The sequence below is a fragment of the Rhinolophus ferrumequinum genome, chromosome 6, assembly GCF_004115265.2.
Source record: "Rhinolophus ferrumequinum isolate MPI-CBG mRhiFer1 chromosome 6, mRhiFer1_v1.p, whole genome shotgun sequence".
Classification (NCBI taxonomy): Eukaryota; Metazoa; Chordata; class Mammalia; order Chiroptera; family Rhinolophidae; genus Rhinolophus; species Rhinolophus ferrumequinum.
In genome coordinates this window covers 35,998,941-36,025,722 of record NC_046289.1, presented here as the reverse complement: position 1 = coordinate 36,025,722, position 26,782 = coordinate 35,998,941, and the positions used below count along the sequence as shown (strand labels likewise).

Here is a 26,782-nt window from a genome sequence, read left to right as displayed (position 1 = left end):
GCTCCACCCCACTCGGGGTGGCCAATGCGCCTGATCGTCTCGGCCCACCTCGTACCCCGCGCTCCCCGCACCCATATCAGCGGCGGCCTGTGCATCTCTTCCTCCCTAGTGCTGAAGACGCGGGCGCCTGTGAAGATGTGGGCCCGACGCGGAATGAGGCACAGCCCGGGACAGTCCGCGGCCGGCGCGCCGCAACCAAGAGAGGCCCCCGCCGTCGCCACTGCCGGCTCACCGTCGCTCCGGTCCTCGGCCCTCAGCCCCGCCCCCGGAGAGCCGAGGCTTCTTGGACTGGTGTCGGTGGTTCCCTTCTACTTACCGTCTTCTTCACCACCATGCCGCTGTACGAAGGTCTGGGGAGCGGCGGGGAGAAAACGGCCGTGGTAATAGACCTAGGAGAAGCCTTTACCAAGTGAGTAGCCATGGCACGGGCTGCGGTCGTCCCCAGTGCAGGGCGGTGGTCAAAACCGAGGTCCGGCCCGGGTTGTTATCTGAGATTCGCAGGGCAAGTTGCGACGCTTCACTTTTCCCCCCAGCACCTCCGCAAATGATTGCCTTTATTATTTCCACCGGCGTTGCGAATCCCGAGGATCCGGTGGGGCGGGGCGGTCAGGTTCTGACTCCTAGGAAGGCCCAGGAGGCTTCAGGAGAATTGCCTTCGCCGCCGCTCCGGGTGTTACCCCAAACCGAACGGACCGTTCGGGGGTCACCCATGCAGAGGATGCCGGCGATGACCTAGAGCTCGCTCCCTCTAGGTTTGTCTGCTTAGGAAGCTAGCAACTGAATCGTAACGCTTGGTGACGATCTCCCTCATTAAACACTTACTGAATGGAACTTCTGTTGGTGCTGAAAATCTAAATATATTTAAGACGGTGCCACTGCTCTTCAAGAGTAGGAAATCATATTAGGGAGACTGAACACATGCAGAGGTGAAACCCTATAAATGAGACTCTCGAGATAGCGTCTCACAACTCTTAGAGTAGGACATTTAATATGTTTTAAAAGGCAGTAGACACTAGAGTAATGATTTACAACCTTTTGGATGGCATAGATCCATTGACGACTGAATGAAAGCCACATACACAAACCTTAATATGTTTGTACAGCTTCAGGAATTGGTGGACCATCACCGTGGTCCTTGGGCTCCAGGTTGAGAGCCCTTATATTGGGGCTCAAAAGAAAGGAAAGTGACAGCTAAAATTTCAAATACAGTTCTCTCTCTGTATATATATACACATATATATGTGTATCTTTATGTATAAAATCTAAATAATGCCTAACGTTCACTAATTATTTAATAACTTTGTTGAATAAGTGGTCAGAAGAGCCTATTTAAGCATTGGAACTTAGGTGCACAGGAATTGGGTTAAACAGTTCTTGGTTCACGACATTCTCTTAATGTTCTATGCAAGATCTTCTCTTATTTATTTTTAAAGGTTTATTTCAATAAAATAATAAATATCTTTAGGCTGACACCCAAAGATGATTACATTGGCTATATGTTGAGAAAATGAGAAGAAGAAAGCTACTATACAGGAAGATGATTATTGACAAAGACAACACAAGGGTGATGAGTTTGTGAAGTAAAAGAAGGGAATTAAAGCCAACCAATGAGTTGCATTCTAGGAAATTTGAGGCACACTGGTGCAAGTAAACATGGAGATGTGACTAGTAGAAGATGGAGAGAGCTATTTGGGAATAGGAAGAGAGCAGTACTGAAAACTGGACAAGAAGAGATAATGTTAAGACTAAACCTAAATGGTGATCACTTTTTTGCAACATTTTTAGCAAAGTTTTGTTTTACTTATGTGAAACAGATATGGGAATACATAAATACTCAAGAAAGGAGAAGAGTTTTTTAGAAGAATGAAATATGCAGGTTTTAAAATGATAGCATTGAAGACTCTAACATGGATAGAAGCTTATTTATTGTGAGTTCATGATGTATGAAAAGTGTGATTATAACTATGTCAAATATGCATAGTTTTAAAAATAGACCAAAAGGAAACATGTCAGTATAAAAGCTAGAAATATTAGGATGATGGACTTATGAGTAACTCATATGAATTAAATGAGTGAAGTCACATAATATACAGATCCAGGATTGTAGAAATGTGTTGCCAAAAATTCAGGTAAAATAAAAACTGAAAAAAAAAAAATGCTGTTGTAAGACAACATACTGGTTTATGTCAGTATCACTAATTTGAACCAGTTTTTTTTTTGTTTCGTTTTACCGCTAATACACATTTATGAGTAGATGGTATTAACTTTTCCTTAGGTTTTTTTTTTTTGTCTCTTTGAATGCATCAGAGTTTCTAGATGTTTTTCTGAGTCCATTTTTAAATAAATACAGAAAAACTTGTTTGTGTGACAAATACATAGAAAGAATAATATAATAAGTTGAGTGTTTCAGTTTTCTATTTATTTGAGTGTTTCAATTTTCTATTCATTTGCAGATGTGGATTTGCTGGAGAAACTAGTCCACGATGCATAATTCCTAGTGTGATAAAAAAAGCTGGCTTGCCTAAGGTATTTTTTTTTTTAACAAATTAGCAAAATAAGTACTGTACCGTAAAATATTGTAAAATGTGACTTCAAATAAGCTTGATTAGAACTGTTCTAAATATATAACTTATTAGTGTATTTCAAGAAAAAAATTTAAAACTTACATTTAGTTTAATTTCCATACCATAAAATTCACCTGTTTAAAGTATACAATTTAATGATTTCTAGTAAATATATTAAGTTTTGTAACCATCGCCACAGTCCAGTTTTGGAACATTTTTGTCATTCCAATAAGATTTCTAGTGCCCATTTACAGTTAATCCCCAATCCTACTGCCTGCCCACCAGTCATATTTTTCCTGTCTCTAAAGATTTGCCTTTTCTGTACATTTTATATAGATGGAATTATATAATGACAAGAGAAAGTTTTTGATCTTAGTAAGATAATTTTCTGAGCTTTATAACATAATTATAGAATAACTTTATTTTTACCCTGTTCAAAATATAAGCCAGGTCAGTCCTTTATCTGTAATTCCAAAATCCAAAGAACTGTGAAAAACATTTTTTAAAAGACAGTCCCATGTCCAATCGAATTTGGCAGATTAGGAATTGTAGAACAATAGAATAATTTTGTATGCCAGAAAATTCACCTGTTAAAATCAAATGGTTCTGCTTTAACTTAATATTTGTATTCCTAAAAAACTTCACTTTGATCACAAACAAAAACAAACTTGTGGAAAAAATGGGGTTGGGGCAGACCATGTAAAACCCATATAAAACATTGTAATCAGAGCAGTAGCAAAAACAATATTTAATGAGACAACATGGATGGACCTAGAGGATATTATGTAATACTAAATGAAATTAGTTAGACTGAGAAAGTCAAGTGCCATATGATCTCACTTATGTGTAGAATCTAAAGAAAATAAATGAATAAACAAAGCAGAAACAGACCCATAGACACAGAGAACAAACTGATGGTTACTAGATGGAGGGTTTGTGGGGCTGGGGGAGAAAGGTGAAGAGATTTAAGAAGTACAAATTGGTAGTTATAAAAGAATCACAGGTATGTAAAGTAAAATATGGGAATATAGTTAATAATATTGTAAAAACTGTATAATGTCAGATGGGTCGGGGGGACCACCTCATAAAAACAAGAAAAGAAAAAAACAATAACTGATTCCTCTGGAAAAAATTGGAATAGCTTTGACTTGCCAACTGAATGTGGCTGGAGGCTCTCTTGAGGATATTTTAAAATAAAATGAAATAGTAGATTGAAAATGTTGGTCATTGGGTGCTGAGACACTGTTAATGGAAGTGAGCTCTGAGCCAGCCAGTGGGGCTGTTGTTGTTAAGGTTGGACCAAGAGTAAATGCAGCCTAATAAAGAGTGGTGAAAGGGTCCACTCTGGGAAGGGAGCCCCTGGTACATAGGGTCATATAAACTTTTATTAATAAAAATAGATCTGAAAGGATGCCTACCTGTGCAGCCACTGGGTTGATGACTTTCTTTTTCTTGGGGAAGGTAATAACTGTTATAATTTCAGCTCCTCTTCCCTAATATTAACTAATACAAATTTCACATCAATACAGACAGTATTCCCTTATTTAACAATCAAATAGGAACATGTTTGGTTTTATAAAAGCACAAGAGACTAGCAGAAGAGACTAGTATGACTAGTATATGGTTTGGTATTGGGATGTAATTTGGTATTGGGATGCATCATTAAGATCAACATATGAAATATATTGATTCAGAAAGCTTTTTAATTATGCTCTATTAGGAAATCACTTTACTGATTTCAGAATTTTCTGCAAATCCTTAAGCCAGAAACATAGGAGATATTTTGTGGTATTGTATTCAAAACCTGACGGAAGTTCCCATCTATTCATTTTTCACGTTTTGCTTTATAATAATTGGTGTTATTTGTTACTAGATAGATTACTAGATAGATTCCTGACTGGTCTTAGAACTTTTACATTATAGTTGGCACTTTTCTTACTGCTTTAAGCTCTTATCTTCATCTTAATAAATATTTGTAAAGATTAATCTATATTCAGCTATAAATGGTTTAGAACCTTCTTTAAACTATATAAGATCAGGAAATTAGCTGAGCAGATGGTCTTTCCTGTAAAAGAGTAAATGAAGTACTCTGACAACGATGCATCACAGTACTTAGAGCTTCCTGAGGATCATAAATGAAGCCCTTGACTTAGCACTGATGGTTTAGTAGTATTTGCATATACTTGTTTAATGTGCATATGGTGTATATTTTCATTTTTACTACATATATTTATGAACTATATACTTTGTGCTTGGCACTGTATCAGTTGAAGGAGTATATATCTTAAGCAAGTGAGAAACAGTTCTAGCCCCCTGGTGCTTGTGGTCTTAACAGGAAGGCGGAAATTTTACAAGTAATTAAGTCGGGTGATGCTACACAAGCGAAAGTGTCAGTGCTTTGGGAGTGACTAAAAACCTTCAATGCTTTTTAATCGATGTTGATTTTTATCAGTTCTACCAAAATGGTAAGTCTGATGGAGGAAAAATGCAATGGAGGAGAAATGCAAATGAGCTTAGCTCTTTACTTACTTATGGACACACACTTTTATCCCCACAAATAAAAAACTTCCATCATCTTGGACAAGCTAGTTCTTAAGGATTTCTAATGTAAGTGATTAATCTACATTGAATGTTTGCATTTATTCTCAATACAAATTGTTTTTGATTTATTACCAGAAAATACATTAGTAAAAATAAGCATGTTTTAACTTAAGATTATTTTATTATTATAAGTTAATAACTTGTTTTAATTTTTTACAGCCTGTCAAAGTTGTTCAATATAATATCAATACAGAAGAATTATATTCCTACCTGAAGGAATTCATCCACATCCTGTATTTCAGGTAGAATGCAATTGTTTCCACACCCCTTCTCCCCCCCCCCCCTTTAGTGATTAGATTTCCCTAATGCCAGTCATAGTAGTATTTGGTTGTATTATATGTGATGGAAAAAAAGTTGACTTCCATTGCCATTTTTAATTGCTTATTTTCAACCTTTTACAAATATATTTAAAGACTAGAAAACTGGCGAGAATAAGGAGATATTGAAAACAATCCGATGTCCATTAATAAAGGGGATTGGATAATTAAATTATTGTACATCCATATAATGAAACAGCCATTTAATAAAAGTTCTGTATCTGTATGTATTGGTACAAAAAGGTGTCTTAAATATATTAATAATTGAAAACAAGTTGCATAACAACATGTGTGGAATGTATATTTCTGTTAAAATATATTCATACACATATACAATAATGAAAATATGCAAAATGCTCTAAGTGGTAGTTTCCGGGTAATAGAAGTGTAAGGTTTTACTTTCCAAGTTACATACTTCTGTAATTGGAATTTTGTGAGCATATATTACTTTTGTAACCTAAAAAAAGAAAATGCCCTTTTAATGGCTCAAGTTATTCATAGTAGGCTGTAGTTTTTGTTTTTTGACATAAATGAGTTAATAGATGTGAAGTTCCTGACACAGTGCATGGAACATAGTAAGAGGTCAGGAAGGTTTTTTTTTTTCCCTGGGTAATAAAATGAAGGTGTCTTTTTGTCATAAAGCATCTTAAGCTAATGTAGTATATAGTTTCTCTATTCTTAACAAATTGCATTATGTCCCAAAATAAATACAAACTTTTATTTATATTTAAAAATAAAACTATCACTTTTCAGGCATCTGTTGGTGAATCCCAGAGACCGCCGAGTTGTGGTTATTGAGTCAGTACTTTGTCCTTCCCACTTCAGAGAGACACTCACTCGTGTTCTTTTCAAGTATTTTGAGGTACCTCAAAATGTTGTTTTTGTTGTTGTTGTTTTTGGTAGGTATCTCAAAATGTGTTGTTTTTGTTGTTGTTGTTTTTGGTAGGTACTGAAAGCTTCAACTAAAAGGTCCTCATTTTAGTTCCTTCATTGTATATACAGTACATTTGAGAAACCAGATAACAGTAAACTGAAGCCTCTTCAAATTGACCATTTATTTTCTTCTTCTTTTTTAAATGTCATTCTCTGAAATGTTTATTATGAAATATGTGAAATACAAAAAGGCATAGAGAACGTTACAATGAACATCCATATATCCATTGCCCAACTTAAGAAATATTTTCTTTCTTTGGTTATTTCATGTGTAATGAGCATTTCATCTGCTACTTAGATTATTGAAGATTTCTTATCGATGTTATTTATTTTAATATTGGTTTTTCTGTTTGGGAACTTTTTATTTTCAGATTTAAAGGGTATATTATGTGCTGTGGAGTTTATGATGTGTTTCTTACAGGTCTTTCTAGTTTCTGTTGTTTAGTTATGCTGACAGTTCTAAATTCTTCCAATTCTTTCACTTTTGACTTTAAATTCCTATTAAATGAAATATTCAAATAATGTTTCCCTTACATTAAGTAGGCAGTGTCAGGAATGACTCTTATACGTCCTGATATTAGTAATAGTTCTTGTAATTTTCATAGGAGTCAAGATTATTATAAGACCAAACTTAAGATTTTACATTTCATATTCTAAGAAAAGATCATATGGAAAATTTTTATTATTTAAATTTTTAAAAAATCTCTGCCTTAGGAATTTAGTGTTTTTCAGCAAAGGGAAACTAGAAGATTGTATAAAATATGTACAGTATATAAGAAATTAAGCACATATAAATTCATTTTTCATACTTTCTACTGCACTGAACACTTCAAAAATCACAATGTCTTTATGACATAAGCGCAGTTAATATTTCTAATTTATAGTAAGACAGACACAGAGAAACAGGTTACATATCTCCTATACTTAACTGATGTCATGTACGTAGTTTTAGGAATTTGATTTGCAGTAGAAAGAACACAAACCAAAACAAGAACTCACACTCACTTCAGCTCTTATCTGAATAAAACAGATGGTTCTCTGTATTTATACTTAGAGTTTTAGTTGTGTTTATATATCCTTACCTCGTATGTGATTAGAATAACCTGCTATATCTACTTAGGGGGAAAATAGCCATTATTTTGTTTGCCATTTAGTTATGATAGCATATTTTGATTGAATATGTATCTGATATTTGGAGAGATCTTGAAGCAAATTCTCACTGAAAAATGTCACACACAACTAGGGATTTTTGTTCCTCAGTTGAATTTTAACTGCTATATTACAATGTTTTAAAAACATAGTTCATATTACAAACGTTGTGAACAACAAGAATTCTTTTTCCATGTTTTCATTTTGATGGTAAAGGTATCTCTTTATTTTTTTAATGTAGCATTTTCCTCCAAATTTATGTTTCTGGGCCTTTTCTTTTATCCCTTTCAGTTTTCCCTCCAAGAGAGAGAATAAGAATAAAAATGTTTCCTAATTGTCATTTTGGAATGAAACAATTTAGAGAATTGAAAGTGTTTTTATTTATTACAATATATTTCGATTATGTGTAAACTCAAATCAACAAACTAGTTCTTAATTTAGTGCCATAAAATGGTTGACTAGGTATCATAATATAAATAAATAATAACTTTCCTGTGAATTTTTTTAAATGTTTTTGAAATGTAAGGGAAATACCTTCAACTACCTGACACTCATTCCTATTTTGTTGTTTTCTAGGTTCCATCTGTCTTGCTTGCTCCAAGTCACCTAATGGCTCTTCTGACACTTGGCATAAACTCTGCCATGGTCCTGGATTGTGGATATAGGGAAAGCCTGGTGTTACCTGCATCTTTTTTGTGAACCAGCTAATTTTGCAGTTCTTACTCTATTTTAAAATAATTAAGTTTTTTACAAATGGTTTTTGCATCACACTAGTTTGAATTACAAAGTACAAATATGAAATACCATGTGGAAAAATTTCACAGAATTGTGAGACTTAAATTTACTTTTTGTAAAAATTATTGTTATGACTTAGTCCCAGTATGTACTCAATGGATCAGACCTCATGAATATTATGTTCATATTCAGTTTTTAAGAGGAACATCAGCTTATTAGGACATGTCGAAGAAGTTGACTAGGATAGTCAAGTTCTAAGAAAAGATACAGAGAGTAATTGGAGAAATGGAAATGAGAAAGATCACGAAAAATTGAAACTTACTAGTGGCATGAAAACTGCCTTCAAGTAGCTGAAGGGCTGGCTGTGGAATATTGAATACATTTTTTTTTCTGTCTCCACAGAATATCATACCATAAAGTTTAGGAGTTTGAATTTTGGAATCAAATACACACATTAGTGTAAATCTCAGCTATGCTTCTTACCAGTTGTATTGTACTACTCAAGTAGCTTAATCTCTTTAGGTCTCAGTTTCCTCATCTATAAAATGAGGATTTTAGTAATTCCATCTCATAGGGGTATTGTGTGACTTAGTGAGGTAAAGTATTTAGCAAAAGATCTGGCACAATACCTTGCTCATTAATTGCTAGAGTTTTTATATCATTCACAACATCAGGAAAAACACTCTAGTAATTCAAGCTGTCCCAAAATGGAATTACTGACTATAAACTGGTACATTCCTTGTCATTAGAAGCATTTAAGCAGAGGATAGGTAAATGTATCTCAGAAACAGTACAGTGGGCATTGCTATATTGAAAAGGAGTTTGAAATACATAAATACTCTTGGAATTTTGATATCTTCATGTATATTAGAAGAAATACTCATGGGAAAGAAATCAAGAATCATTAGCTTCTAGGGAACTACATTAGGCAATAGCTTTTAAATATAAAGTATTTTGTGTGTAACTCTTAAAACAATCCTGCAGCATAAGTATTATTCTCATTATAGAAATGAGAATGACAGTTTGGATACCAAGGTCATATAAGCATATAGCCAAGATATATACCCATGTTTGTCTCCATAGTCAATGCTGTTACCAATATACTTTTTTCCTTTTCATAAATATTGTACTTACAGAACGTCAGCAAAAACAATATATAAAATAAGGTAGCAAATCCCCAGTATAATATTGTGCACTACCCTGTCAGCTCTGTCTAATAGAAATACAATGTGAGACATATATACTGAGGGTGCTGAGGGTGCCAAAAAAATGTATACAAGTGGACACTTTCATCAGCGTTGCTCAAACAGTAGTTCACTGTAATCAGAAGTGTCTGGATGCTGATGGTGACCATTTTGAGCACCTTTTGTATTTGCAGAAGTCAAACGTGACTTATGTTCATCCTTTGTTCTTGGTATATATCGAGTATTACAATTTTAATAGTTTTTTCCTTTCTTAAAATGTGTATACATTTTTTTGGCACCTTATGTATAATTAAAAAATTTTCGAAGTTACATTTTTAAAACTACAAATGAAAGAGATGAAATTAGTAGTATATTTAACCAAATATATTAAAAGTATTTCAATACACAATATGAAAATTAGAATGAGATATTTTACAGGGGCTTTTTTGTATTACGTCTTTTAAATTTGGTGTGAAGGTTATTGTTACAGCACATCTAAATTCAGACTAGCGACATTTCAAGTGCTCAACAGCCATATGTGGCCAGTGGCTACTTCATTGGACACCCCAGCACTAACTAATGAATTCTGTGTGTGTGCGTGTGTGCTGGTGTGTAACCTTTTTCCTTGGAAAAGAATATGAAACAAGACTGATTTTTCTGTAACTTTTAAAAATAAGAAATAAGAATTTACTAATATAGAACAATGTTGCAGAAAATAAGGAAAATACCAAGAAAACCACCTTTTATCTCCTAAAATAGTAATATCCTTGACTGCACTATAGATATATGAAGGAATCCCAGTACTAAATTGTTGGGGAGCACTCCCCCTAGGAGGAAAAGCTCTTCACAGGTAAGTTTCTCAGAATTTAGCACATTTGCTTTACCTATGTCACAAAAACAGGTGCAATTTTTTGGCAGTGATCAGTAGAGGACTTGTAATATGGACATTTAATGTTATTTGTTCCATTCTCTGTCAGCCTTTAGTGTATTCATCTTTTAAGGATAAAACCACTTTTACTTAAAGCATCATGATACATTGTATAGTAAAAGTATTAAATAAGGAAAGGATATCAGTTGCAATGTTTTAATTCCAGTCACTTTTTTTTTTACTTTCAGGGAGTTGGAAACTCAATTATTGGAACAATGTACTGTTGATACAAGCGCTGCTAAAGAACAGAGCCTTCCTTCTGTGATGGGTAAAATCATTTGAAACTATTTAAGAGTGGTTTACATTCTCTTTTCATTCTTCAACTCATATATATTTTTAACTCCATTGCATAGTTATTCTTTTCCCCCAAATTGCTCTAACTAAAAGATTATTGTTGAGCTCTTAATCACCAAATCCAGTTATTTTAGTCATCTTTTCTAGAATTTTTGACGTTGTGGATTATCATGTACTCTTTTTTTTTTTATTTTAGATGAAAGCGTTATTTTAATTTTATTGGGGAACACTGTGTTTCTTCAGGGCCCATCAGCTCCAAGTCGTCGTCTTTCAGTCTAGTTGTGGAGGGCACAGCTGAGCTCCAACTCCAGTTGCCGTTTTCAGTCTTTAGCTGCAGGGGGCACAGCCCATCATCCCATGCGGAAATTGAACTGGCAACCTTGTTGAGAGCTCACGCTCTAACCTACTGAGCCATCCAGCCGCCCCTCTGGAAGCTCAGTGGTGCCTCATCGTCTTCGATCTAGTTGTGGAGGTCACAGTTCACTGGCCCATATGGGATTTGAATCAGTTACCCCGCTGTTCATAGCTCGTGTTCTAACCAACTGGGCCATCTGGCTGCCCCTTTTTTTTCATGTACTCTTGATATTATCCTTGGCTTTCAGGGATGCTATTGATTCTCAAATGTATCACTGGGCCTGACCCTTCTTCTAAACATGATATTCTATTTCCAACTGATTATTAGCTATAAATTAGGCATGTCTCTAGGCACCTTGAACTTAAGACTTCCAAAAGTGAATACATTATCTCTTCCTCCAAATTCATTTCAGCAACTCATTCTTAAGTTTCTGTCTTCCTTGATGTAAATAATTTTTTCTCATAAATCAGAATATTTTTATGTGTTTAACAATGGGTTAAAAATTCTGAGTTTGTAAGATTTTATATTTAGGTTTGAAAATTTTGTTTCTGACTCTGATTCAGATAACAAGGTTTTTGGCAACAGAATCACATATCCAAACATCCATCTTCCAAAGATTCCCTGTATTGTGCAGATTTCTTTGAATAGGTACTCTCTCACTCATTTTTTAAAATGTCACCTTTACCTTTAAGTAAAAAAATTAAAAGTCTGCATATGATCCTTTGTAAAAGTTAGGTTACCATAGTATTGATAGTCATTTATCATCACAGGAAAGATAAGCAAACTTGAAATTTGACTTTTGTCAAAGAAAAATAACTTTTGTTTAAGTTCTACATTTCTTCTAAGTACCACAAGATGACCAACAATTTCTTTTAATGGTAGAAAAGGGTAATTTCTACCTAATGTCAGTTATTCTACTGTATTTTTAAGGTCTCTTCCTTTTATCAAATTTGTTAGTATGTGACATCCTGTAGCACTTTGCACACGTCTGGCTTCAACCTCTGTGATTTGGTTGGCTTTGAATGATGAAATTTCTTCCCAAAAGCAAATTTAATTTTTGTTTGGTTTTTTAAAAAATTATAATACTTATATTTTTAAAAATTTTGCTGAAATGTAAATGTAAATATGAATGCAATTTAAGAGACTGTTTTTGCTGTTAAAGTTCTATAGTTCTAAATAAAATTTCTGTTTTAGGTTCAATTCCAGAAGGAGTCTTAGAGGATATTAAAGGTAAACTAAGTTCCCATTTTGTTCCTTTCATCCTTGGTTTGGGGGCATGGTTTTTAAAAATTTTACCCGGATATAAAATAAATTCATAATGTAATATCCTAAAATATTTAATATATAGGTTATGGAATAACAAATAAAATTTTGATTTTTCTTCAAATTTATGTGAGGTTTACTAGAAATTAGTAGTTTACACATCATGAAATAACAGTTAAATTGCTTGAGAAAGCCACTGATTTTATGATGTATAGTTTTTTACTCTAGTTTTTTAAATACATTTTTATAAGGTCAGTCATTTTACTCCCTTCAGAAATTCCACAGTTGGAGCCAAAGTATATTGGATTTGTTTTAATAAGATACATTACTTCTGCTTTGCTAGAGTGCATTTTTATGATATTGTTTAAATTGAGTTTTCTGGTATTTTGATTCACTAAAAGAAAAGCATTTAAAATATAACTCAATGTTCTTCAGTACTCAGAGTGTCATTAAAATTAATATTCTAGAATATTTAATGGAGAATTAGACAATAATGGGTTTTAGAGTTAAATGGAACCTGGAGATAATCTGGTACAATTAGGGCCCCAAAATATTAAATGATTTGTTCAGTATCTCACAAGAGGTAAAGTTAGAGTTGGGACTGCAAAATGGGTCTTGTTGTTTATTATGCTGCTTACTTACGTGGTGTAATTATCTAAAATTTCTTCTATTATTATAAAATTTCAGTCATTTGTACATGCTTATTGCAGTATCTGAAGTAATACAGAAATAACCCAAGTCAAATTAATAATTTCCCTTTCCTTTTTCCAGTCCTATCCCCCATGATATAATAGTTGCTAACTATTTAGTGTTTCTTTCCAACTTGTGAAAAGAAGTTTAACTTTCCCATTTGTCAGGAAAACATATTGGCAAAAATTTGTAAGGTAGACACCCAGAATTTGTGAGATTGTGGGGAAAAATATATATTACTATTAGTAAGGACTGAAGACTAATCTTCTTGGAAAGCAATCTGGCATATTTATTAAAACTGAAAGTGTGCATCCCATATAAGGTGATGTTGAATGAAGTTGGTAACTTCTTAATAAGAAGTACTATATAGCTGTTAAAAAGAAGGTGGTGCATGTATTGATCTGGAAGGTTGCCCGTAACACACTAAGGGAAAAACATGTTGCTGCATAAAAAGTGCAATAGGAACCCATTTCCATTAAAAAAAGTATGCAACACATACATTCTCTGTCACACACTCATTATATTAGTTAACTACATGGTTTAATAACCTAAATATTTAAAAATTATTTTAAAATTCTTAAGTGTAATTTATCTCTTCTTGGATTTTTAATTCAGTGAATTTGGTTTTTTTAAAGAAAGGCACCTTCCTCCGCCAAATATATAAAATCTTGTAGGCTAGGCATTTACCGTGTTTAGGTAGTTCTGAGGACTTGAATAAAATACAACATATATAAGTAACTTGAGCATCTAGCTTACTATCTAGCCTATTAGCATTGTAGATTCTTAACAAATATATATTGAATTGGTGAACAAATTAACTTTATATGATATGTAAATATGTATTTAACATGCTTTGTAAGTATGTTAACCAAGTCATTAGATTAATTAACCAAGTCATTAGATTTCTTACACTCAGCATCAGTTTTGTCTCTACTTAAAAAAAATGTTTTATTCCTTACCTATTTCTGAAAATAATTTGAAACAGCTTATTATAAAAGGTACTTTGCAATTGCAATAATCTTTTAAAGAATAAATGTTCAAAGTGTAAAAACAATAACAAGGTGATATAATAGAAAGAAAGTGATAGTCTCGGGATGTGCCAAGAGGTAGAAAAGTATCATGCCTAAAATCCCTGAACTAAATTGGGCTTTTGTTCTGAACAACCAAGATTTAAAAAAAAAGAATAATAGATACATAAGATTAGATATAGAAATTTAAATCGATCTTATTCAACAAACATTCTGTTCAGTTAGAATAGCTACACTTTCATGATGCTAAACTTTATTTTTCTACTCTTTATACAGAAAGTATCATAATAACAGTAATTTCCTCAAAGGTACTTTTTTGTGTGTGTAGTTTTATGGAAGATGAACACATAACATGTCTTATGACTCCTTGTGAATAAATTGTTATAAGCTAACTAAAGACAGGGATAGTGTGTGAAATTCAAAGGAATGGGTGATTAGCATGTCCTTGAATGAGATTGTTTTAACAGGAACATAGATTGGATCAATCACAAACCGTAACAAAGTCTCCTTTTTTTTTCCCTGCAAGTGCGCACTTGCTTTGTAAGTGATCTGAAGCGTGGACTGAAAATCCAAGCAGCAAAATTTAATATTGATGGAAATACTGAAGTAAGTAAAAATAAATGTACATTCTTTTTTCAGAGGTTATAACTCGTATATTTATGCTTTTGATATTTATATTTCAGCGTCCCTCACCGCCCCCAAATGTTGACTACCCGTTGGATGGAGAGAAGATTTTACATGTCCTTGGATCAATCAGGTTAGACCTAATTTTTATGCGGAAAATAATGAACTAAAATGAATTTTTGGCTTTTAAAAATATTTGTATAAACCGTTAGTATTGTGATTAGTAACAATTATGTGTTTTTCATTAGGTCTCGTCATTCATGATTAATTTCATTATTCAACTTTTTAATTTTAGAAAACTAAAAAATTATCTTTCTTATTCATTGAAGTAATTCAGAATGTTTAATTAATGAAACTAACCATTCTTTGAAATGGAGAGTAAAGTGTGATACTTTAAAACAGGGTTCAGCAAACTTTTTCTGCAAAGGGATAAATGGTAAATAGCTTAGGCTTCATGGGCCATCTGGGCTCTGTTGCATGTACTCAGCTCTGTAGTTGGAGTGCAAAATCAGCCATAGACAATATGTAAATAAATGAGCACGGCTGTGTTCCAATAAGACTTTATTTGCGAAAACAGACTGGGCTGGATTTGGTGTGAAGGCCATGCGTTGTCTTGTTAGAAAGAATGCATTCTTCCAAAAGTACTGAATCTTTAGGACCAGTTATAATTCACCTTTTTATTCATTGAATTATTCTTACTGATGATGCAATATAAGTTGTTAAGGACTTACATAATTATATTGGCAACAATATAATTTTTGTTTATACTCATACTTTATAAAATTTGTGTTATAAAAGTTTCATCTGTAAAGTATTAGATCAGAAGATGCACAGAAAAGAATTATGTAAATATTGAAGAGCCTGTTAGATTTTCAGATAATTAATATAGAGGTTGAGATACTAAAATGATGTAAAAGGATGAACATAAATATACAGATAAAGATGTTTGGGGAAATAAAAAAGTGAGAATGTTAACACTTTTTGATAGTAACTTTTTATCATTTTTACCAGTTATATAAGTTATATTCATTAAACTAATATTTAACATTTTTTCCTGATTGTTTAGTAGAGCCTAGAATAAAAGAAGAAATTAGTGTTTAAGGAGGTTCAACTAATATGGAGCTTTGTGGGTACATAATAGTAGGAAAGTGCATTGGGATTAAAAAAGCCACTCTCTGTCTTTCTAAACCCAATTAATTTACAATTTTTTGTTAATATGTTTTTCCTACCAAAAAAATCTAGTTCTGTTGAAACCTTCTAATTAGATGCAATCCAGACCAGTAGTTTATTGGTAAATCAGAAGGGTTATTTAAAAGAAAGGGCCATTTTTTAAAATCATATGCTAAACATTTTATTTTAACTTAAAATGTATAAATAAGTATTTATTTGTCAGACTTTTTTTCCAAGACCTTTTCTTTGAGAATAAGTCTGCTTCTAGAGTTCTGAGTTAAATTTATATAAACCAGTAATTCATGATTTCCAGGGTTTTTTTTTAAGTACAGTGAGAAATTAAAGATATTTGTGAATCAGTCTTGGTACAGAATCCTTCTAGATAGGTTCTCATAGACTTTTACAGTTGTATTATGTATATTAAAAATATCTTTAAAATTAGTTTGTCTTTGCAAAGGATTCAACATAGTTCACGTAGAAAAAACTTATTTTCCACCCTACTATTTCATTGGTTAAGTAATAATTGTTAAATTATATAATTTCAATATCAAATCAACTGACAGTTAAAGATTTGGAAAAAGAAAACTGATGCTCTGTTACCATTCAACTCACCTGGTAGAAGCAGAAGTAAGCAAGCATAGCAGCAAGTGGCTGACTAGCCGTGAGTGTTCAGAATACTACAGGCCTCAGTATACTTTACTGGTGAAATAGAGAGAGTTAGCAAGTAGGTTGAGTCTCATAAAGAGAATTTTATATTTTGAAAAAGATACAAAAAAATTTCCAATTTTATTTTTTTAAATATAGTGTTTATATATGCATATATATATATATATATATATATATATATAGTTAGTTTTATATTGCATTGGTTAGGATTTGGTTTGGTCATTAGTTATACAAATGTGAAAATAGTATCTTCAACAAGATAGAAGTTTGTCTCTCATTTAGAACAAGTTCAGAGTAAGATAGTCCAGGGGTGGTATGACAACTCCCATCAGGGACCCAAATATCTTTCTGTCATCTTTGGGGTGTAGCCCTTTTCCTTGGGATCTAGCTTGGTTGCTGGAGTCATAGCTACTACATCTGTGTTCCAAGCAAGCAGTCCTAGGAAGGGAAAGAAAAAGGTACTTCCTCTTTTGAAGGAGACTTTCTAGAAGTTCCACATACCACTTCTGCCTCCATCTTATTGTCTGGTACTTAGGTACATCTAGCTACAAGGGAGGCTGATAAATAGGGTTTCATCAAGGGTGGGGCATTGTATCCACCTTAAAAATGGAGTTCTTTTTTTTATTTTCAAATAATTACAGATTCACAGGAAATTGTAAAGATAATATACAGCAGTCCCATGTATTATTCTTCAACCACTTTCTCTCAATGGTTACATCTTACATAACTATAATACAGTATCAAAACCAGTAATTTGGCGTTGGTGTAATGTATATAATATGTAGTTCTGTGTAATTTTATCACAGGTAGATTTCTGTAATCACCACCACCACAGTCAAGATATAGAACTATCCAATTGCCACAAAGAAACAGAGTTTATTTTTTTAATTTGAGAACAAAAATGAAAAATGGGTATTTTATTAGGCAACAAGCAATGTTTGCCATCTTTTATTTTTAAAATAAAGGGAGGGGGATGTTTGTTTTTAAATCTCTTATATCACTCCTGACCTGCTTGTTGAATCTTACTTTTACAGAATTCTGCTTCTTTTATGTTATTAGGTTTAAGGAGGTATAACTGTACAAAATATATGTAAATCTATACATAATGATAATTGTAGCTAACGCTTAGTGAGTGCCTCCTATGTGCCAGGCACTGTTCTATTAACTCATTGAATCTTCACCTCAACACCTGTGACACAGATACTATTTATTATTCTCCACACTTACAAATGTGAACACATTGTGTTTTAATAATTATTGTACATTAGCATAATGCTGGTACTTAAAAAATGTCCATAAAACTAATGGTATATTCTGTATCAGATTATGTGATGCCAACAAAGCACTCTCTTTTTAATCTCATCAGAGATTCAGTTGTGGAAATTCTTTTTGAACAAGATAACGAAGAGAAATCAGTGGCAACTTTAATACTGGATTCCCTTATACAGGTATTGTTATTGTAAAATGTCTAAATTTATGCCCTTTAGAGAAAAATTTTAAGTGTTATTTTCTGCATTTTTATTTTAGCCACTGGTTACGTTTTTTAGCTTTTATGTTAAATTTTATAGTTATTCAGTTTTATTTTGGCACTAAAGATACGGTACCTACAACGTTTCAAACCAGGCATAGTACATTCTATGAATATATCATGCATTTTTTTCTACAGCAACAATACCAGATTTTTATTTTGTATTTAGAGGAGCTTGTAGTTTTTTTCAAATACAGGTTTGTGTAGTATAAATTTTAAATTCCACTAGGTATATGATAATATGTCTTTTTTGTTCAATGACTGTGGAATCACAGAACTAACTCCATTGGAAATACCATCACTTTGGAAGATAGGGCTCCATTCCGGGACTTTTATGAAAAACATAACATCAGTGAAGGACGTTACATTTCTAATTGTTAGAGAGAACTGATGTGGAAACATAATTTTTCTAAGAATGTTATCTTCCCACTTGGTAACTGCTCTGAATGTGATACTGTGAAGATAGCACATTAGAAAAATTAAGTTTCCATACTTTCCTTACTGAAAAAAGAAATGAAAAGTTATTTCTTCTCGTGCTCTTTGCTCAACTGAGTCATTCTATCCTGAGAATGAGAATACTCATATATTAGTACCATATGCTCTGTGGAATTTAAAATTCTGTGCTATTAGATTTTAAAATCTTTAAAGTTCTGTATGAGTATATGGCAGTGTTACCGTGGTGTTTATATGTGCTACATGAAAAACTCCCTTGTCCTAGGAATCTTGCTGTGGCCCTTTTGGTAATACATACAAATGATCACTTCTTTAATTTGTAATATTTAAGTTGTATATTTTCTTAAATCTAGTCAATTTGTATAAGGATAAAGCCTTTTTTTTTCCTTTCTCTTTAATAACAGTGCCCAATAGATACCAGGAAGCAACTGGCAGAGAACGTGGTAGTCATAGGTGGCACATCTATGTTGCCAGGATTTCTCCATAGGTTGCTTGCAGAAATAAGGTATTTGGTAGAAAAACCAAAATATAGAAAAGCACTTGGCACCAAGACATTCCGGATTCATACTCCACCTGCAAAAGCTAACTGTGTGGCCTGGTTGGGAGGTAAGAATTTAGTTTTTAAAATATAATGATTAGTTAGTAATTGGTTCCTGGATGGTATAACTACTGGATATATTAGAATAGATGGTGGATCCAGTGTTTAGAATTACCCACTTAATAAACTAAGAGAACTATTAAAGAATTTTATTTGAACATTGACTTTTCCTTAAATTGTTAATTTTCAGAATTATATAGCTATTTGTCTTGGCATTTGCACTTTGCTTTTTTAACATAAACTTCTTTGTCCCAAGTCATCCGTCATAATAAGAGATAGGTGTACATTTATTTCAGTGATGCTACCATGCCTTAAAACATTTATTTTAACTCCTTTATTTTGTGACTGAGTTCATTTAATGTTTTCGAAAATGATAGGTTCATTGAAATAAGGAAATAGCCTAATAAAGATATTACTTTAAAGAGAAAAACAATTACGTGTGTGTATATTTGTATACGTTTGGTTTAATGTATACGTGTTTAATGATGCAATTAACAGCTAATGGGTATCAGGATCATTCAGAGAGAAAGACAAAGTATTGAGATTTTAAATGGTTGTTGTATTTTCTAGTAAAGTGGAATTTTGCAAAATGTGATTTTGATCTAGGACAAATATTGTTAGTTATTAAATTATTTTTAAAGACTACTTTGTGGGTCTTTACAAGGTCTTCAGCGTTTTGCAGTGCCATTTTAGGTATTGACGTATCATCTCAGAGTTGTGGCAAAGAAAACTAAGGGTATTATTTGTTGTATTTACACAAAGTTGAAAATACTTTCCACCCCACTCTACCTCACCTGCTCTTATAGATAGTAATACTTGTTATCATTTTCACTATAATCTGCCATAGACCATTAACTCTGTAGGCCATAACACAGGAGTTATGGCTTACCCTAGTATTTAAAATAAAGGATACAGAACAATTTACTTGGAATTAATTTGAAGAGTGTGAATACATGTTGCTGAATTCTACCTGTTCTCTCTTGTCTTATAATGAAGTGGATGTATGTGCACATAAAATTTTCTGATAAAAGTTTTCCTCTTAGCTGTAAACATATTTTTACCACACAGGAGCTATTTTTGGAGCACTACAAGACATACTTGGGAGCCGTTCAGTCTCAAAGGAATATTATAATCAGACAGGCCGTATTCCTGATTGGTGTTCTCTTAATAATCCACCTTTGGAAATGATGTTTGATGTCGGGAAAGCGCAACCACCTCTGATGAAGAGAGCATTTTCCACTGAGAAATAAAAATTTGAGTAAATTCAACTTTGCTTCATTTCAAATATCAGACAATTACAAGCAAACTGTACAAAGTATGTAAGATGCTGTTAGAGATGACTTTTGTGGAAGTAAAAACATTTCCATAGTTACTCTTCGCATTGATGTTTAATTCATTTGACTTTTTTTTTTTCTTGTGTAGTGGTAAAATGTTAGCTGATGCTTATGAAATTTGTTGTATTTATATCAATAAAATATAGTAAAGCAGTTTAGTTTTGGAAGTTTGTTACATAGCTCATTTTTCAAAAAGAATAATAGCATATCCCCTCCACAATTCACATAATCTGTCCTGGGCTTTGGAGACTCCATTAATTTCATTATTTTCAGCAATTATTTCATTTAAAGAATAACTAATATTACCATTGCGAGGTATTTCAATTATTAACATAGGTCTGTTTTTTAAAATCCTTTTGTGTTGGTATTTATGTATCCATGTTACAATAATGTGCTTTTCCAGAAATATATTTGACTCTGGACTGAGAATGTTTGGTAGCATAGTTAAGCATTTGTTCAACTGTGGAAGTGTTCACTTTCTAACATTACAGTTTCATTTATGAACAATTCTACATTTCTTAGAAAAAAGATATTTCATTTTTATGCAAAGTATTTCATTTTATGTATTTTTATACAACTGCTTTAGAAACGTGTCATAACGTCTTTAATCTTTTGTGCTTTTTATCTTTTCAGGGCAGAGGTTTTTTGAAATATGTAATCAGTCATTGTTTAATTTTAATTTTTGTTTTTCTTCATTTAGTTTTTAATGAACTACCTCTTACTGAAATTTTGCTGGTTTCATTCTTTCTAGGAATCTTTGAAGATGGGAAATTATATATGTATGTTCATTCCTGAAGACAGTGTAGAAATTGATAAATTTTCTGGACTATAGATCCCAAGTCCATTCTTTCTTATACTTTAGTCATTTTGATGTCCTTTTCTGGATCCTTCCTAGTTTTGCCATATACTTTATGTATGAAGATACCAACACCAACTAACACTTGAAAGAGCCGGTTCATGGCATTAATAGGAAAGGATTCATTTTTTTATCTTTATGTATATGTGCGTGTTTTTAAAATACTTCTAGCTCTATTTTGTGACCATGTACTACTACAGTAGCCTAAGACTAAGATTTATTCAGTCATTATTGCTGTCTGCTGTGTATGTAGTATAGTTTTAGGTACTATAAATGATACAATGATAAGACGTGAACCTTCACCTTTACGGGAGGTTTACAGGTTAGAAGTAGATGTGTACACAACTGATGATACAAACCAGAATGTGCTAGGTGCCAGAGAGGGTATCAACTGCTTGTTACTGGTGTAATTCTGACCAAGGAAACAAGGAAAACTTCATAGAGGAGGTTTTTGACCTTGTTCCTTCCTGAAGGATGAGTTTAATAGAATTTAAATAGAATTTAATAATTGGAAGTTATTCTGGGCTATGTGAACTAATTCTCTGCACAAAATCTGAAAGCATTTGGCATTGATACTAGGCATTGCTAATTATAATTTAGTATTGAATCATGAAGAACTTGAAAACAAGCCAGTGAATAAAACTATGAAAGTTCAATTTTGCCTTCATTTTGCTAATATATCCATTCCTAAAAGAGATTCTTCTGTCTTGTGTGGCTACCCCTCTTCCCCAGTCTCCTTTTCCCCAAAGTAGTGATCTTGTCTATAACCACATTATCTATAACAGGCACTTACAGTTTTTACCTTGTAATTGCAAAAGGCTTTGCTTCCTTTTTGGAATGTAAACTCTATAAGAACAAAGCCCCTTTATTTCTTAACTTTAAAACCTTCCAGTGGGATTGCCAGGAATAGTTGTACAATTGTCAATTGTGTGGATTTACTATTAACATCGTCTTTTTTTATAGTAAACAATTTCTAAAATTCTGTCTTGTTGAATTTGGATTATGAGAAGCTTTTCATCATTGAATAATATAAAAAATAAGATATCTGACTGAACTAGAGCTTTATAGCTAGTTATAAAGCGGCAGACACCTAGTGTATCTGAGGTTAACATATGGAGCCCACTGTTAAGGTTTGAATTGTGTACTAGAGAAAGATGTTGAAGTCCTAACCCCCGGGAATGTGAATGTGACTTTATTTGGAAACAGTCTTTGCAGATGTAATCGAATTAAGATGAGGTCATTGGGGTGGTCCCTAATCCAATATGACTGATATCTTCATAAGAAGAGGAAAATGCCATGTGCAACAGACATAGAGCAAGAAAGCATATAACAACTGAGGGAGAGATTGGAGTTACGGAGCTGCAAGCCAAGAAACACTAAGGATTGCTGGTGACACCAAAAATCTAAGAGAACTGTAGAACAGCTTCCAGAGAGCCTTTGAGCATGTGACTCTGCCTACACCTTGCTTTCAAGCTTCTAGCATCCAGAACTGAGACAAATTTCAGTTTTAAGCCACCCAGTTTGTGGTGCTTTGTTATGACAGCCCTAGGAAACTAACAGACCCTTAATTCAACACATTTATTGAATATCTATCAGATATTAACTTATTAGGTGCTTAAGATCATAAGTGAGCAACGACAAAAATTCTGCCCTTTGGACCTACACTACATTGCAACAGGGTAGGAGAGAGTGAAGAGACAGATAAAAACCTATGAATATGATACCTTCTATGGGAAAAATAGGATGAAGTGGGTAGTGGGTAATTGCCAATTAGAATAGGATAATTAGGGTTGGGTACACTTCTTAGTGATTTGAAACAAGACATATTGCGCAAGTGTGGGTAATAAAAAATAATACTTGGTCTCTGTAACCCGTTCCTGACATAGCTCCTAAAACCCTTACAATTTCCTGAGGGATGGGGGTGTTAGGAGCATCTTACCCAGAGTTCCTAAATCCCTTGGAATTTTCTGGAGTGTGTTTTGTTCTAATGAGGCAACTTTTGGTGGGCTCTTGGGTAGCTTCAGGATAAGGGCTGGTCACCAGAAAGACCAAGCCCTGATTACAAGCTTGGAACTTTCTGCCCCAACCCACATCCTCCAGGGAGAGGAGAGAGGCTGGAGATTGAGTTATTAAACCTCCACAAAAATCCCTGAACTACAGGGTTCAGAAAGCTTTCAGGATGGTGAACACATCCAGGTGCTAGGAGGGTTGCGTTCCAGGAGGGCATGGAAGCTCCATGAAGCTTCCCCAAACCTTGCCTTATGCATCTCTTCCATTTGGCTATTCCTGAGCTGTATCCTTTATAATAAACTAGAAATAAGTAAACTTTTCCTAAGTTCTGGAGCCGTTCTAGGTAATTACCAAACCTGAAGAGAGGGTTGTGGGAAACTTCGATTTATAGTTGGTTAGTAGAAGGGCGGGAGGCCTGGACTTGGGATTGGCTTCTCACAGAACATCCACTTTAGGCAAGTCGGTCACTCTCCAACTCAAAACACCAAGCATCCTCTCTTGTTAAGTGAGTGACACTTTACTAATTTCAGCTTCATCCCTCCTTTAGTCTGCTCTCCCTAGAGATAAGATTTATTACGGTTATAGAATTGCCCTGACTTTCTAAGAACACCCAGTCCAGAAGGAATCCGCACTTCCATGGACCCTCAAAATTACCCACTTAAAGTCCAATCTTATAATAGGTTCTTTCTAATACCCTTTTACTGAAACACCCCAAGTTCTCCCTCACTGCAATGAGTAATACATCAAACTCGTTCAACTTTAGGTGATGTTTTGGTCTGGGCATTTTCAGGGTTAAGAAATGTGAAGAGGAGAATGGTGAAGTTAGATGACTGGGAAGGGGTGACTCGCTCCAAAGGGGAAAGAGAGAAATATAATGGTAGCCTGCAGGAAAACGAGGTCAAAGTTTTTGTTTTAAGATAGAGAAATAACAGCATGTTTGTATGTTGAAGGAAACAAATAAGAAACATTGGTGGTTTAGTAGGAGGAAAGCTCGTGGATAACACACAGAGGTATACCTAATAGCCCATCGGAATTTTCACATCCGAGTTTTTTTGTACTTCTGTTTCAAAGAGCCTCACCCTTACCAGAATATTAACTTCCTAATCACCATTCGATTGGATAGATCCCAAATATAGTCCCAAGAATAATGGAAGAAAAGTTGATGTATGTACTGGTTGTACAGATCTGACAACAGAAAGAAATATTTCTCTCAGGTGTATTCTGGAGATATCCCCCTATCTTCCCTCTACTTCAGGACAGGCCCTAAAAGGAAAGTAAGAAAAAGTAAAAGAAAGGAAAACATTTTCTTCAAAGTCCTCCAGCCTCCCTAGGTGCTTTTTACATAGGATCTCTTTAAGTTTTGGGAAAGCTGCCAAAATCGGGGCTCATATATTTTTTTCCGATAAAAGCAAAAATTGCCTTCTACCAGCAACTATGTAAGTATGCAGAGTAACACAGAAAACAAGTCTCAACTAAATAGTGGCCTTCCAGTTTCCTCTGCTTTACAGAGGAGGTCAGGGAGGGATCGCAGAAAGGAAGAGGAATGTGTGCTTCCACGTGCGCAAGCGTAGTTCGAGACTTGTTTCGTTTGCAAAATGAAGTCTTTTTTCCCAGAGTTTTGGTTCATATTCAAATTATTCAAATTAATTCGATTTAAAATATCCCTCCTCAGTAATAATGCTTTGGGAAAACCTTAAGATACAACTTCGTAGGAGAAAAAAGTCATTTGCGCCCAACGTGGGGCTCGAACCCACGACCCTGGGATTAAGAGTCCCATGCTCTACCGACTGAGCTAGCCGGGCGCTCGGAAGTTGGCTGGATTTTTTTTATGTCTTGATAATTGTTCAGCTACGTTAGGTGTTTGTTCTTTTACCTCTTCTTTGTAAATTGTGTACTATTAAATATGCACTTCCGAATTATTTTCAAGAATTCTTTAAAACATTTAATTATACTTAAGTTTAATAATTTTTATTGCGTGTGTATCCCACGATCATTGAAAATTTATGCAAATCTTTATCATTATAGTCATTGAATTTTTTCTCTTAAGTATTTTAAAATACTCACTGCCCAAAATGTTATTTTAAAAAAACACGTATGAAGGCCATCCATCTTCTGCCAAATGGCACACCGGATTCCTACAATTTGTGCGGGAGCATTAAAAAACAAATTTCCACATCTAAGAGGTTAGTGTTGCACTGAAGAACAGCGGAGGTTAGATATTTTCGTTTAATATGATCTAGTCAAGGAAAGTTAAACTGAGGAAGGGGATTCTAGTTCAATTAAAATAAGGCTACTTTCCAGTAACTGCTTGACATTTGAGAGATTGTTATTACTATCCAGCTCAAATGACAGAAGCTGGGTGGTAAGGATTATAGTCATTGAATCTTACGGTAAAGAATGCTAATTCTAAGAGGAAAGGATAAAAACTGATTCTGATCAAATTATGACAAGCTGAGACAATGGAATAATCTCCTGTAGAAATATTAAGCAACTATTTATGTTAAGCAACTATTTCCCAGGTTAAAGGAGCCTAGGTTAAAGGACAGCTGAATGCAATATGGACAGGTTAAAGGACAACTGAATGCAATATGTGATCTTGGATTTTCTTTTGCAGTTAAGGGCATTGTTGAGATAATTGCCAAAATCTAAAACGCGGTATATGGAAAATAGTATTGTTAATTTTCTGATTTTCATAATTTTACTGTGACTATGTAAAATAATGTTGTTTGGGGGGAAATACACACTTAAGTATTTAGTAGTTAAAAATGATGCTAATGACCTTCCATTTTTTATCAGATTAAAATCCCAGCTACTACTGGATCTGGTCCTATATCCACCTCTCTGATTTCACCTGTCACTCTTCCGCACTCAATCACTATGATGGGCCACACGGACCTGACAGTTCCTATAACATGCCAAGTTTATATTCTTATAAGAATAATCCTAAATTTCAGTTTAAATATCACCCATTCAGAAATTCATTCCCTAAGTACTAGGCCTAAAGTTCAAATCTCTCGTCTCTTTCATCTTCTTATCACAAGGTCCAAGTATTTTGCCTATTCACTCTTTGTTGCCTGTTTCCTCTCATTGAATGTAAACTCCATGAGGGATGTAGTTAAGTCTACTTCATCGTTTTATCACCAGTGTTTTGCAGAGTACTTGGGACATATTAGAGCTCAATAAATATATTTAATCAGTCTTATCCTTAATTCTACTAGTTATATTCACAAAAAGGGTACTAATGCTTTTGTAAAATTTCTGAGGTCAAAGGCGATGCCCTTAGAATGCAAGTTTCTTCTTTGTGAGGATAGGTGGGTGAAGGGGATGCCCTCAAAATACTGGGTCAGAACCAGAATGCCCTACTGCTTTTTCTAGTCTTGGTAAGAACATCTCTCCGCTTTGCTGTAAGAAAGTATGAGGTAGCAAAACAGAGTGATAATATAAATGATAAATAATTCCTAGAAAATGGAATGGAGGAGCTTCTCAAACAATTTGAAGACTT

The 26,782-nt window shown here is 33.8% G+C and overlaps 1 protein-coding gene and 1 non-coding gene across 2 annotated transcripts; one reads left to right on the top strand and one right to left on the bottom strand.

Annotated features, from left to right (window-relative positions):
* Positions 1 to 211: 211 nt before the first annotated feature.
* Positions 212 to 20,581, top strand: ACTR10 (actin related protein 10). Its single transcript, XM_033109021.1, has 13 exons — positions 212 to 409; positions 2,454 to 2,526; positions 5,325 to 5,407; positions 6,236 to 6,344; positions 8,141 to 8,248; positions 10,266 to 10,333; positions 10,600 to 10,679; positions 12,255 to 12,290; positions 14,568 to 14,647; positions 14,725 to 14,798; positions 17,868 to 17,949; positions 18,887 to 19,088; positions 20,149 to 20,581. Exons 1-13 carry the CDS (start codon positions 333 to 335, stop codon positions 20,328 to 20,330), a joined length of 1,254 nt encoding a protein of 417 aa, XP_032964912.1. The 5' UTR covers positions 212 to 332; the 3' UTR covers positions 20,331 to 20,581.
* A 4,428-nt stretch (positions 20,582 to 25,009) lies between these two features.
* TRNAK-CUU (transfer RNA lysine (anticodon CUU)) lies at positions 25,010 to 25,082 on the bottom strand. The gene has a single exon. It is a non-coding gene; the product is annotated as a tRNA-Lys (tRNA).
* Positions 25,083 to 26,782: the final 1,700 nt, after the last annotated feature.

Bases quoted from the DNA above. Each gene is read 5' to 3' on its own strand.
- ACTR10 (XM_033109021.1), top strand. From the start codon at position 333: ATGCCGCTGTACGAAGGTCTGGGGAGCGGCGGGGAGAAAACGGCCGTG. The intron at 12,291-14,567 runs GTAAACTAAGTT...TTTCCCTGCAAG, and splicing joins AGTCTTAGAGGATATTAAAG to TGCGCACTTGCTTTGTAAGT. The intron at 19,089-20,148 runs GTAAGAATTTAG...TTTACCACACAG, and splicing joins CTGTGTGGCCTGGTTGGGAG to GAGCTATTTTTGGAGCACTA.